Genomic DNA, 14,071 nt, shown 5'->3' on the forward strand with positions numbered 1-14,071 from the left:
TCTTTTTCAATATTCCTTTGGCTATTCGAGGTCTTTTCTGGTTCCATATAAATTTTAGGATTATTTGTTCCATTTCTTTGAAAAAAATGGGTGGGATTTTGATAGGGATTGCATTAAATGTGTAGATTGCTTTAGGTAGCATAGACATTTTCACAATATTTGTTCTTCCAATCCAGGAGCATGGAACATTTTTCCATTTCTTTGTGTCTTCCTCAATTTCTTTCATGAGTACTTTATAGTTTTCTGAGTATAGATTCTTTGCCTCTTTGGTTAGGTTTATTCCTAGGTATCTTATGGTTTTGGGTGCAAATGTAAATGGGATTGACTCCTTAATTTCTCTTTCTTCTGTCTTGGTGGTGGTGTAGAGAAATGCAACTGATTTCTGTGCATTGATTTTATATCCAGACACTTTACTAAATACTGTACAAGTTCTAGCAGTTTTGGAGTGGAATCTTTTGGGTTTTCCACATACTGTACCATATCATCTGCAAAGAGTGATAGTTTGACTTCTAGGCAAGGAGTAATCTTAATAAGAGAGGCAAAGTAGGGGTGCCTGGGTGGCTCAGCAGGTTAAAGCCTCTGCCTTCAGCTCAGGTCATGATCCCAGCGTCCTGGGATCAAGCCCCACATGGGTATCTCTGCTTGGCGGGGAGCCTGCTTCCTCCTCTCTCTCTCTGCCTGCCTCTCTGCCTACTTGTGATTTCTGTCTGTCAAATAAATAAATAAAATCTTAAAAAAAAAAAAAGGTAAGTTTCTTTGAAGTGGATAGCTGACACCGTGAATCTAATCACCTTTACTATAAAATAATATTTAACTGATGGGTATTGATCACAACATTAGATAACTTGGCTCTTCTCCTTTTATGTCATTTTATTTAAAAGAGGATTATAATACATTCCTATGGCTGCTGTAACAAATTAGCACAGTTTAGTGGTTTAAAATGACATAAATTCCCTCTTACAGTTCTGGAGGTCAGAAATTCAAAGTCAATTTCACTGAGCTAAGGTCAGAGTGTCAGCAGGGCTGTTTTCTGGAGGCTTGGTAGGGAAAATCTTTTTCCTTTTCCAGCTTCTCATGGTCCTCTATGTTCCATGGTCTGTGGCCACTTTCTCCATCTTGAAAGCTTATCACCTTAGCCTCTGCTTCCATCATCCCACTGCCAACTTCTCTGCTTCTGACTCTTCCTGCCTCCCTCCTATTAGGCCTGTTGTGATCATGTTGAGCCCACATGGATCATCCAAATTTGTCTTCCCCATCCCAAGATTCTTAGCATAATCACCTAATCTACAAAGGTGACTTTATTTTACCCTGTAAGATAACATTCACAAATTCCAGAGATTAGGATGAGGACGTATTTGGGTGCCATTATTCAGCCTGACACAGTAATGAACACAAAAAGCCAATAACAGATACCAGTTTGCATTCTTTTCTCTTTTGCTACTTGAGCCAGATTATTTCCTTACAAAATGATATAATTAGTTTCACTTTGTAATTAGTGTTCCACAAATCTTACACAGTAAAAGAACATGGAGATTTGAAATGGGAATGTGAGTCATTTATGAAACATTTTGTTTTTAGCTAGTAAACCAGCAAGTTAACCAGGATGAAAAGGTGTTTGCTAAAGGAAAATCTGAGTTCTATCAATACCCAAAGGTTAGAATTTAATTTCAAATATTTTAAAAGATATGAGCTATTCGGGATGCCTGGTTGGCTCAGTCGGTTAAGTATCCAACTTTTGGTTTTGGCTCAGATCATGATCTCATGGTCTTGAGATTGAGCTCTGGGTCAGGCTCCACTCTCAGTGGGGAGACTGCTTGAAGATTCTCTCTCTCCCTCTCTCTCTATCCCCCCCACCACTTACTCTCTCTCTTTAAGATTTTATTTATTTATTTGACAGACAGAGATCACAAGTAGGCAGAGAGGCAGGCAGAGACAGAGAGAGGGGGAAGCAGGCTTTCCACCCAGCAGGGAGCCTGATGCGGGGCTCAATCCCAGAACCCTGGGATCATGACCTGAGCTGAAAGCAGAGGCTTACCCCACTGAGCCACCCAGGCGCCCCAATAAATCTTTTTTTTTTTTAAGATTTTATTTATTTATCTGACAGACAGAGATCACACATAGGCAGAGAGGCAGGCAGAGAGAAGAGGAAGCAGGCCCCCCAATGAGCAGAGAGCCTGATGCGGGGCTTGATTCCAAGACCCTGGGATCATGACCTGAGCCGAAGGCAGAGGCTCTAACCCACTGAGCCACCCAGTGCCCCTAAATCTTTTTTTTTTTTTAAGACAAGTAGATGAATGGAATAATATAGAAACCCTTTAGACACATCCATACATAATATGATGAATTAGTTGTCTACAAATGTATCAAAATCAGTGGGGAAAAGAAAAGTCTTTTCAACAAATGGTCTGGAACTGGTTATCCATATGGAATAAAATAATCTCTTACCTTTACCTTACAAATTAACTTGAAGTGAATGATAGACCTAAATGTCAAACCAACAACCATAAAGTAAATGAAATCATAAACATACATTTCACACTCTTGCATCACAACTGAAGACTCTGAGTTTAGGGAAGCTGAATCTTTTATAATGAGCTGCAAGAAAACCTGTCTGACCTTTGCCCTGGAAGGAGACTTCTACTGATAAGTAAGCAAACCTGCCTTCTCTTCCAAAGGAAGACCATCTTTGCCTTCTAATGTTGTTGCTGTACAAACATCAGTGAAAAGATATCTCCAGGACAAAATGACAGTTAATGCCTTTCTTGTCAAGACTTAGTTTACCAGTACCACTGATCATTGATTTAGGTCTCATCGGACGACCAAGTCTTAAGGACCACAGGGCAGAGGCAAGTTGCATGAGCACGTAGCCGTGATCCCCAAAGTATTCACTACTCTAGTACCAGTGCCCCTTCCTCAGCTGAGACATTTTATTTTATAGGTGACCCTGTATGACCAGATGGAGGAGGAATTAAAAGCTGAAGCCTGATTTATAGGTGAAATGACTCAGTATGTGGGTAAAGCCAAAAATGGGTAGCAGGAGAATTGAAGCCTTACTTACGGATGGTCCTGAAAGACAATGGCAGGGGGGAAACCATCTCAGTCTCAGATCATCAGTGCTGCACCTGGTCATTCATTTAGTGTGGAAAGAGAAGAGGCCCTAGGTTAGAATATATACGGAATCATGGGCAGTGATGAAAGGCCTGGCCAGCTGGTCAGAGGCATGAATGGGGAACGATTTTAAGATTGAGGACAAAAGAGTCTGCGTTAAGAGGTATGTAGATGGACACATGGGAGTGGGAAAGAAGGGTTAAAATCTTTGAGTCACCTATTACCACTAAGAGCCCATCCACCATGAAAGAGGCATTCAATGATCAAGTGGATAAAACAACCATTCCAGTTAACGGCAGGTAGCCCCTGCTTTGGCCACCCCAGAGTTGGCAAAATGGCGCACGGAAGAAATAGCCACAATGACAGAAAAGGAGGCTATACCTGGGTTCAGCAGCATGAACTCTCCATTTACCAAGGCTGGTCTAGCTATTGCCACCACCGAACATCCAGCTTACCAACAACGAAGATCAGTGCTTAGCACTCAGTACCATTCCTCAAAGAGCTCAATGGGCCACTTGCTGGCAAGTTAGTTATTTTAGGTCCTTTCAATTCTGGAAGAGCTAGAGATCCATTCTCATAGAACATACATGTATTTTATGTATTTTTACCTTATGTGTCTACAGGACCTCAGCCAGCACCGTTGTTTTAAGGACCATGGAGTATTTGATTCACTGGCAAGGGATCCCACATAACATCACCTTGGACCAAAGAGCCCACTTGATTTTGGTGCTGGGGACAGTCAAGACTATGGGATCCACTGGTCCTACCACATGCATCACCCACAAAGCTGCCATTTTGATGAAGTATCGGAACAATTTGCTGAAGCATCGGCTTAGATGCAATACTGTACAAAGATGAGGAGCTGTCCTTTAGGATTCACTATTCTCATTGAGTCAAGGATTTTTACATGATATTATGGCTCCAAACAGAATAAAACATGGGTCTGGGAATCAAGGAGTGGGAGCGGAAGTAAGCCCTCTGACTTTTACTTTTTTTTTTTTTTTTTTTAAGATTGTATTTATTTATTTGACAGAGAGACCTCAAGAGTGGGAACACAAGCAGGGGGAGAGGAGGGAAAAGCAGGTTCTCCGCTGAGCAGGGCGCCCGATGCAGGGCTGGATCGCAGGACCCTGAGATCATGACCTGAGCCAAAGACAGACGCTTAACAACTGAGCCACCCTGGCACCCCTCTGACTTTTACTCTTAATGATCCATGGGGAGACTTTGTGCTTCCCAGCCACACAAATCTAGATTCTTTGGGGTCCTAGTCCCCCAAAGGGGCACACTTCTATTAGAAAACACATGAAGAGTCCCACTGAGTTTTAAGATACAGCTGTTTCCTGGACGTTTTGGTTTCCTTTTTTTTTTTTTTTTTTAACTTTGGTTTCCTTTTGTGCAAGGACTATCAGGCAAGGAGTCGCCATCCTATGTGGAGTAATTCATCTAGATCATTAGGAAAAAGTAAAGCTGGTATTCCATAATGGGGACAGGGGAAATATGTGTAGAATCCAGGCGACCTACTTGAGTATAACTTAGACTCCTTTGTGACTTGGCTCCATTGTGACTGCAAATGGACAGAGAAATTACAGCCTGAGAAGTATATGATTACCAGAGGCTCAGGGAGTTCAGAAGAATTCATTCTTTAAGACTAACTACCAAGTGTGGGAATGCAAACTAGTACAACCAATCTGGAAAACAGGACGGAGATTCCTCAAAAAGTTAAAAATAGAACTACCTATAATCCAGTAATCACACTACTAGGTTTTACCGAAGAATACAAAAATACCAATTTAAAGAGATAGCTGTACCCTGACATTTATAGCAGCAATATCTACAACAACCAAATTATGGAAACAGCCCAAGTATCCATCAACTGATGAATAAAGACACGTTTTATATATATATATATATATATATATATAATGGAATATTATATACATAATGGGTCGCATGCTTGAAAAATGCCACATATCATGAATTCATTAAAAAACTTAATATTAAAGAGCACATGAGTAAATCAGGATTTGGTGTCCTATCAGGATTTAGTGGTCAGTATTTGTACAGTGAAACTAAACTTTCAACATTATTCTCATAGTGAATACTGCTCAGGCTTCGGGGAAATACTTCACATCTCGTGTCTTTTATCTTTGAAATAAAATGTGACTGCATCTAAGTGCTATAAAGGTTTATAGGCTGTGCTCATGCTCAAGTTGGAGAAGAATATATGAGTGGAAAGAGGATTTGAGCAAGTAGATAAAATAGATAAATTAATTTGTCAAGTCTTTGTTCTCAGTAGCATAAACACAATCGATTCTTGCATAATGAAATATCATTTCCCAGCAGTGCTCAGCAATCATTCTCTTCTTCTCTTTGGGTTTCAATTAATGAACTAGAAGCACTCAAGAATTATTATGGTGGCCACAATGGTTACAACAGGCAGCTTATGATCAATTTTCTATATTAAACTACTCTTACATTTTAATGCAGATCTAGACATAATAGAAGCAAAATTCTTTATATTACTTTATATTACTGCACAGATAAAGTTATTGCTTTGAGAAATGGTGAAAAAATCACAATGTAAGTGATACAACTGTTATGATGAATTTAAATTATTTTATAATATTTCCTGCAATAAAAATGTTACCATTTATAATAATCCCATTACAGTCAAATAAAATAGGTAAAATTTTGGTTCATTTCTGAATGTAAATATTGCTTTTAAAATTGTGTTGACATGAGAGACTGTGGACTCTGAAGAACTAACTGAGGGTTTTGGGTGGGGGGCAGGTTGGGTGAGCCTGGTGGTGGGTATTGTGGAGGGCACGGATTGCATGGAGCAGTGGGTGTGGTGCATTAACAATGAATTCTGGAACACTGAAAAGAAATTTAAAAAATAAGTAAAAAGTAAAAAAGAAAAAAAAAAAGAAAATTGTGTTGATAAGGGTGCCTGGGTGACTCAGTTGGTTAAGTGTCTGCCTTCAGCTCAGGTCATGATCTCCAGGTCCTGGGATGGAGACCTATGTTGGGTTCCCAGTTCAGTGGGGAGTCAGCTTCTCCCCTTCCCCCTGCCTGTCCCCTTGATTGTGCTCTCTTTGTCTCTCTCTCTCTCTCTCAAATGAATAAATAAAATATTTTTTAAAAGAAAATAAAATTTTATTGATAATTCCAGTTGCTACTGTCTCAACAGAGCAAAATTTCTTCAATTTAAAAAAATTGGCACCTGGGTGGCTCAGTAGGTTGGTCGTCTGCCTTTGGCTTAGGTCATGATCCCAGGGGCCTAGGATCCAGCCCCAGTCCCCCCACTTATGCTCTCTGGCTCTCTCTCTCTCTGTCAAATAAATAAAATTCTATTAATTAATACATAAATAAATTAATTTAAAAACTATCCTTTAGGGGCACCTGGGTGGCTCAGTTGGTTAAGCAGCTACCTTTGGCTCAGGTCATGATCCCAGTGTCCTGGGATCAAGTCCCACATTGGGCTCCTTGCTCGGCAGGGAGCCTGCTTCTTCCTCTGCCTCTGCCTGCTTGTGCTCACTCTCTCTCCCTCTCTCTCTCTGACAAATAAATAAAATCTTTAGAAAAAAAACAACTATCCTTTATATGAATTATTCCTCAATAAACCTGAAAAGATTATTTAAAAAAAAATCTATCCAAGAAATACTATGACCCAAAGCAGGCTAATTTGGCATAAGTGCCAACAGGACACAAAAGATATGAAGATCTTGATTACAAAAATAAGGATTACAAAAATTGCTGAGACGAAGGGAAGAAAATTAATTTTATGAAATAAATGAATTATGTGTCTATTTTATTTTTTGCTCAAACATACTAGACCATTACAGAACACCCGGACATGTGCAATAGTTAAGTAAAGCTAGTTTTGTTAGTTTATTGACCTTCAGTCATAAAAACCATAGCTTTACACATGTTTTAATTCTGTCATTATGAAGGTGTATTTTTAGGGCAGAAAGATAGAATATCATTTATGTAACAGTTTGTTAACTTCCTTTGTGAGTTGTATTTTGACACATCAACAAAATCCATACCAACATTCCCATCTCCCTAAACCTGTAGACTTCTTTCCTCTATAGCAGGAGCCCATAGGCCTTTTCCTGTAAAGGACCAGATAATAAATATTTCGGGCTTTGAGAGCCATCAGGTCTCTGTTGCAACGACTTAATATTGCCATTGTAGCATGAAAGCAGCCACAGACAATACATAAATAAATAAATGTCTTCCCATAAAACTCCATCTACAAAAATAGATGGGGCCCCACAATCCTTAGTTTGCTGACCCCATAAAACAGTATGCTGGGGTATAGCCAGCATCTCAACTAGAATGACTCAGCCAGTGTTGAATCCAGGCTTCAGTTAACCAAACAAGCACATATTCAGATCCAGTAATGGGGGGAGGGTGGGTGGGTACTCAAGCTAACACTAAAATCTCAAATCCCGAATGAATGAAACCATATAAATATACTTGGCCCTTACTATTATATATATATATACACATATATATATGTGTATATGTATATATATATATATATATATTTGTTTTTAAAGTTTTTACCTCAGTAATCTGTACACCCAACGTGGGGCTTGAACTCACAACCCTGAGATCAAAAGTTGCGTATTCTTCTGACTGAGCCAATCAGACACCACTGTTTTATCCTTTTTAAACAGATATGCCTAGAATCCACTCCGGTACATGCTTCCTAGTTTCTCTCTGACGCAACAGATCTTACTGTTTGTTTGCTGTATAAGCCAGTGTTCTTCCCCAGGTTCAGACAAAAGGAGGTGCACTGTGTGTAAAGAAATTTATTTTATTATTTTTTTAAAATATGGAACACTTCACAAATTTGAGTGTCATCCTTGCCCAAGGGCCACGTTAATTTTCTCTGTATCATTCCCATTTTAGTATATGTGCTGCCGAAGCAAGCGCTGTGTGTAGAGAATTTTAAAGCAATAATAAACCAACTAAATGTCGTCTGCTTTTTATGATCACGATGTGGTGGCAATTGTAAAAATGTCGGTAATAAATTCCTCCATTCTGCTGGGGGTGCCCCATCAGCAGAATGTTGGATTATTCCCTCTAGGAACTGAACAGGCGTTTCTCTTCCTGGGTCACGAGGAGTTTAACTTTTTTTTTTTTTTTTTTTGAGTTTAACTTTCTTTCTTTCTTTTTTTTTTTTTTAAGATTTTATTTATTTATTTGACAGAGAGAGATCACAAGTAGGCAGAGAGGCAGGCAGAGAGAGGAGGAAGCAGGCTCCCTGCTGAGCAGAGAACCCGATGCGGGACTCGATCCCAGCACCCCAAGATCATGACCTGAGCCGAAGGCAGCGGCTTAACCCACTGAGCCACCCAGGCGCCCCGGAGTTTAACTTTCTTTATGGGCCTGGAGATAACGAGGGGAAATGGGAGTTCTTCTTCAGGATGACAGGCAGCCCCTTGTGATATAACCGACCAAAGAGAAATTTCTGAAAGATTTTTATGTGTGAAAAGGCAGCTTCCTTAATAAGAGGACAGAGAGCGAGGTTCAGAGGAACTTGGGGTTTGGGCTGTGTCTTGCACTGACCAAATGTCCTGATCGCAGAGTCTTAGTCCTTTCCCAACAGTGCTCTAACTTTAGAATAAGAGACTCTACAAGGTTGTGCTTTTAACTAGGCATCGAAACCCTATAACCTGCACAATTAAATTCTAGGTCTGATATTCGGCCGTATCAGCCCTGCAGCTGCACAAGATAGGAAATCCTTTTGATACCACCATGGAGGGTTTCTGGTTCTTCATCTCTACCTTGTTTTGAGAACTTATTTTTCCCCTTCGGTAAGATCTATAATGTAGTTGGAAATAGCCATCCACTTCACAATCTTTCATAATCCCTACTGTTGTCATCAAGAGGTATGTGACCACCCATTGTTTTGTCCCCTACCGGCCTTCCATCCCATGCCACCATCAGCGACAATCTGAATCATCTTGTTGCCATTGCATTCCACACTATCAAGGGCAGGTGTCTGTCATTCATGAGGTTGTCAAATATGTGTTTAACCTGGCCCAGAATTCCATCTTGTTTCAAGGGCCTGTTCCTGTTTTAAAAACAGTATTTGACTCAGATGGTTCAGAAGGTTTTAATGAAGGAATGATGCACAGGGGTGTCAGCAAGGTTATGACACCAACAAGGGACGCCAAACTATGCAGAGACTAGCAGCAGGGGAAACCATCATCAGCCCTAGATCTGAGAGGTCAAGGAGAGAAAATGATAGTACTGTGGCTCCGAGAGGGCTGGAGGACCGGAGGAGGAGACTACCTCAGCTGTGGGCAGACGGGGATAGGCGCCTGCGGGATAACATGGCTCGGAGCTGGATGAGGAGCAAAACGGAAGCTTCGAAACCTGCTTTCTTCTCAGGCTCAGCATATTGATGCTCGCTGTTGGTGGAACCCAACTGGAGGCAAGTTTACAAGGGAGCCCAGGGGGTGTAGTCTGTGGGAATTTGCTCCAATAGTCACAATACAGGGCAAAGAATGCAGAGAATGATCTGAGGATATGTGGGGAGGGTGGAGAATGGAGAACAATCGGCAAAAAGATGTTTCTAATTCTTTCTTTTCAGTAAAATGCAAAGAGGACCTAATTGAGATGTGAAGGTGAGGTAACAGACCAAAAATATAAAATAAACATAATTATATATATATATATATGCCTAGTTAATCATATTTTCATATGATTTTTGGTCTCTCAAAAGCACTGCCAAAAATTAAATAATGTTGCTATAACAGTGTCCCATCTTATTATTTTTGTGAAAAATGTTTTTTAGGGTTTATATGTATTAAAACAAAAACAGGAATAAGGTTGATATTGAATCATGGCTAATACTAGTAACAAACAGTATTCACTCATAAATACATGAACTAATTGAAAAACTGCCTGTCCATCTGGAGAGAGGCATTTCCAATGGAAATTTCCTTATTTTTACTGCTTTATCAAATTTTTTTTTGGTGTGGGGGTTTTGTGTGTGTGTGTGTGTGTGTGTGTGTTTAACCAATTATGTAACAAAAGTGTAATGACAACTTGATCCTGAAGAAATATTTAAGAGTTTAAGGGACACCTGGCTGGCTCAGTCAGTTAAGAGTAGGCCTTGGGATAAGATATTTGCAAATGACAGTACAGACAAAAGGTTGATATTCAGGATCTATAAAGAACTCCTCAACTCAACACACACAAAACAGACAATCATATTAAAAAATGGGCAGAAGATATGAACAGACACTTCTCCACTGAAGACATACAAATGGCTATCAGACACATGAAAAAGTGTTCATCATCACTAGCCATCAGGGAGATTCAAATTAAAACCACATAGAGATACCACCTTACACCACTTAGAATGGCCAAAATTAGCAAGACAGGAAACAACATGTGTTGGAGGGGATGTGGAGAAAGGGGAACCCTCTTACACTGTTGGTGAGAATGCAAGTTGGTACAGCCACTTTGGAGAACAGTGTGGAGATTCCTCAAGAAATTAAAAATAGAGCTTCCCTATGACTCTGCCATTGCACTCCTGGGTATTTACCCCAAAGATACAGATGTAGTGAAAAGAAGGGCCATCTGTACCCCAATGTTTATAGCAGCAATGGCCACGGTCGCCAAACTGTGGAAAGAACCAAGATGCCCTTCAACGGACGAATGGATAAGGAAGATGTGGTCCATATACACTATGGAGTATTATGCCTCCATCAGAAAGGACGAATACCCAACTTTTGTAGCAACATGGACGGGACTGGAAGAGATTATGCTGAGTGAAATAAGTCAAGCAGAGAGAGTCAATTATCATATGGTTTCACTTATTTGTGGAGCATAACAAATAGCATGGAGAACAAGGGGAGATGGAGAGGAGAAGGGAGTTGAGGGAAGTTGGAAGGGGAGGTGAACCATGAGAGACTATGGACTCTGAAAAACAATCTGAGGGTTTTGAAGGGGGTGGTGGGAGGTTGGGGTACCAGGTGGTGGGTATTGGAGAGGGCACTGGTTGCATGGAACACTGGGTGTGGTGCAAAAACAATGAATACTGTTACTGCTGAAAAGAAATCTAAAAAAAAAAAAAAAAAAGATCCGGCCTTAGGGCACCCCCCCACCCTCCCCTACCCCCCCCACCCCGCCAATGGGAGTTTAGGCTCAACAGGGAGTCTGCTTCTCGCTTTCCCTCCCCGCTTTTGTTCTCTCCCTGTCAAATAAATAAATGAAATCTTAAAAAGATAAAAAGTTTTGAAAATTTAAATTTTGAAATACTTTATTTAAAAATTGAAATCTTTTTTTTTTAAAGTTTTTTATTTATTTGACAGAGATCACAAGTAGGCAGAGAGGCAGGCAGAGAGAGGAGGAAGCAGGCTCCCTGCTGAGCAGAGAGCCTGATGTGGGGCTCTATCCCAGGACTCTGGGATCTTGACCTGAGCCGAAGACAAAGGCATTCTAAAATGCAATCTCGAATGATTTCCCTTACCAAATCGCTGCGTGTGTGTGTGTGAGAGAGAAAGAGAGACAGAGAGAGAGACAGACTTTATGCCGTTAAAACTATAAAATCTGTACTTTTAGGGACGCCTGGGTGGCTCAGTGGGTTAAAGCCTCTGCCTTTGGCTCAGGTCATGATCTCAGGGTCCTGGGTTCCAGCCCCACATCCGGCTCTCTGCTCAGCGGGGAGCCTGCTTCCTCCTCTCTCTCTGCCTACTTGTGATCTCTGTCTGTCAAATAAATAAATAAAATCTTAAAAAAAAAAAACCTGTACTTTTAGGACGCGGTCACAAAATGGAGCACCAGTAACTAACGGGCTTTGCCTTACATTGTCCATAATTAAAACTTATGAGAAAGAAGAGGGATCAGAGGGGCGCCTGGGTGGCTCATGGGGTTAAGCCTCTGCCTTTGGCTCAGGTCATGATCTCAGGGTCCTGGCATGGAGCCCCGAATGGGGCTCTCTGCTTAGTGGAGAGCCTGCTTCCGCCCCCTCTCTCTGCCCACTTGTGATCAATCTGTCAAATAAATAAATAAAACCTTAAAAAAATAAAAAAGAAGAAGAAGAGGGATCTTAGGGTATTTTTATGCTAAATACTAACGAGCATTTTGCCAGGAGCTGTGCTAAGAACTTCTCATAAAATATCCGATTTATTCCTGCGGGCCACTCTGTGTCGTAGTATTTCCACTGTTTTACAGGAAGGAGATGGAACCTTAGAAATTCCAATTTACTGCAGCTCTAGCGTGAGGACCCCGTCCCTGAGCAGTCGGCGGCTCCACTCCCGAGGAAGCGTCTGGGAGCCCCACTATGAGTGCTTCACAGAAGTTCCTTCGCGGAACAAGGAGCCTCCACCAGAGCTGGACTCTGACACTCCCCAGTCCGGGTTCACTTGGGTCGGCGGTTCTCACGGATGACCACAGCTTTGTTCCAGAACACACACGCCCTCGCTCCCGGAGTCCGAGCCTGTAGGTCTGGGATAAGGTAGAGAGATCAGCGTTTCTAGCAAATTCCCCGGGGGCTGCTGTGGGTGCTGGTGCTCCGGGGGCCGCAGCGTGAGAATCTCCGGTTTACGGGTTTTCATTTAAACCACGGGGACAAGTGTTGGTCGGGGCAGAGCGAGAGTAACCGCAAACGTGCGTGAGGAGCCGGGACTCGGCTTTCCCGGGCGGTTCCGACCCCCCAAGGCGTGGGCGTGTTCCGAAGCCGCGGCGGCCGTCCCCTCCGCCCGGCGGTGCGGCCCCAGCCCGGCCGCCCGCCCTCGGCGCTCCATTGCTCTCCCCGTCGGCCCCGCCCGGCCCGGCCCCGCCCCCGGCGACCCATTGGCTCGCCGGTCTCGCCGGGCGTCTCCGCCCACACGCCCATTCGGCGCCGCGGGCCAGGCCGAGGCGCTGCTGCCCGAGCGCGGGATCCGAGACGTGGCTCCCGGGCGGAAGAACCATGTTGGACTTCGCGATCTTCGCCGTTACCTTCCTGCTGGCGTTGGTGGCCGCGGTGCTCTACCTCTACCCGGTAACCGCCGTCGGGGCCTCGGGGGCTCTGGCCGCCGTCCCCAGCCTCTGTGTTTTCCCGCGTCCACGTCGCTCTGCCCACGGCGGGCCGCAGGGGGCGGGCCCGAGGGGAGGGTTCCCGCTGCCGCTCCCGCTCCGCTCCGGCTCCGCGCGGGGGCAGCTCCCGAGCGAGGGACGCTCCGCGGGCGCGCGGGCAGCGCGGAGAGGCAGAGGCGAGCGGCGTGGGCGGCCCCACGGCCCCTCCGGCGCCGAGAGGTCCAGAGCGCGTGGCCGCTCGGGTTCTCAGGCCCGGCCCCCGGCGCCTGCCTCCCTGCCCCCGGGGCCTGCCTCCCTGCTCCCGGAGTCGCCCCGCCTCGGTTACCGTCCGCGCGAGAAGTACTCTTGGGTGGCTTCTCGGCGGTAACTCTGCCCAACCCAAATCACGTTTTCCAGTGCGTCTGCGAGGAAACTGGAGGACGCTCCACTCCTTGGTCCTTCCCCGAGGATTCTCCCAGCATTTTGTGCAGCGGCTGCCTTTGCCGTCCATCTTTCCCGCCGTAACGACTGAAACCCGAAGTCCTCAAGGCCCGGGCCGGGCTTGCTCTTTGCAGGGCCTCGGCGGCCCGCGGAGCTGGGCCGTGAGCGTTACGGTGGGTTAGTGCGTGAGTCCGACGGAGCGGCCGCGCCTCGGCTCCGAGTCTCTTCCCAGCCTCTTTCTCGGCTTGCCTTTGTGGGCCCCCGAGAGTGATTCTGAGAACGAAAGGAGCCGGTAGGGGAGCGGTCATCTCTCTCTCTCTTTTTTTTTTTTAAGATTATATTTATTTATTTGACAGGCAGAGATCACAAGTAGGCAGAGAGGCAGGCAGAGAGAGAGGAGGAAGCAGGCTCCCTGCTGAGCAGAGAGCCGGATGCGGGGCTCGATCCCACGACCCTGGACCCTGGGACCATGACCTGAGCAGAAGCCAGAGGCTTT

At 44.0% G+C, this 14,071-nt stretch overlaps 1 protein-coding gene and 1 non-coding gene across 2 annotated transcripts in view; one reads left to right on the top strand and one right to left on the bottom strand.

Annotated features, from left to right (window-relative positions):
* Positions 1–7,945: 7,945 nt before the first annotated feature.
* On the bottom strand, positions 7,946–8,052 carry LOC116597971. Its single transcript, XR_004288884.1, has one exon. It is a non-coding gene; the product is annotated as a U6 spliceosomal RNA (small nuclear RNA).
* Positions 8,053–12,955: 4,903 nt separating this feature from the next.
* The window catches only part of LOC116597160 (cytochrome P450 20A1), a 60,600-nt gene continuing 59,484 nt past the window's right edge, over positions 12,956–14,071 (top strand). The window contains exon 1 of the mRNA XM_032354487.1: positions 12,956–13,120. Within this exon, the coding sequence (XP_032210378.1) occupies positions 13,049–13,120 (72 nt within the window). The 5' untranslated portion in view covers positions 12,956–13,048. The remainder of the gene's footprint in view (positions 13,121–14,071) is intronic.

The sequence above is a fragment of the Mustela erminea genome, chromosome 8, assembly GCF_009829155.1.
Source record: "Mustela erminea isolate mMusErm1 chromosome 8, mMusErm1.Pri, whole genome shotgun sequence".
Taxonomy (NCBI): Eukaryota; Metazoa; Chordata; class Mammalia; order Carnivora; family Mustelidae; genus Mustela; species Mustela erminea.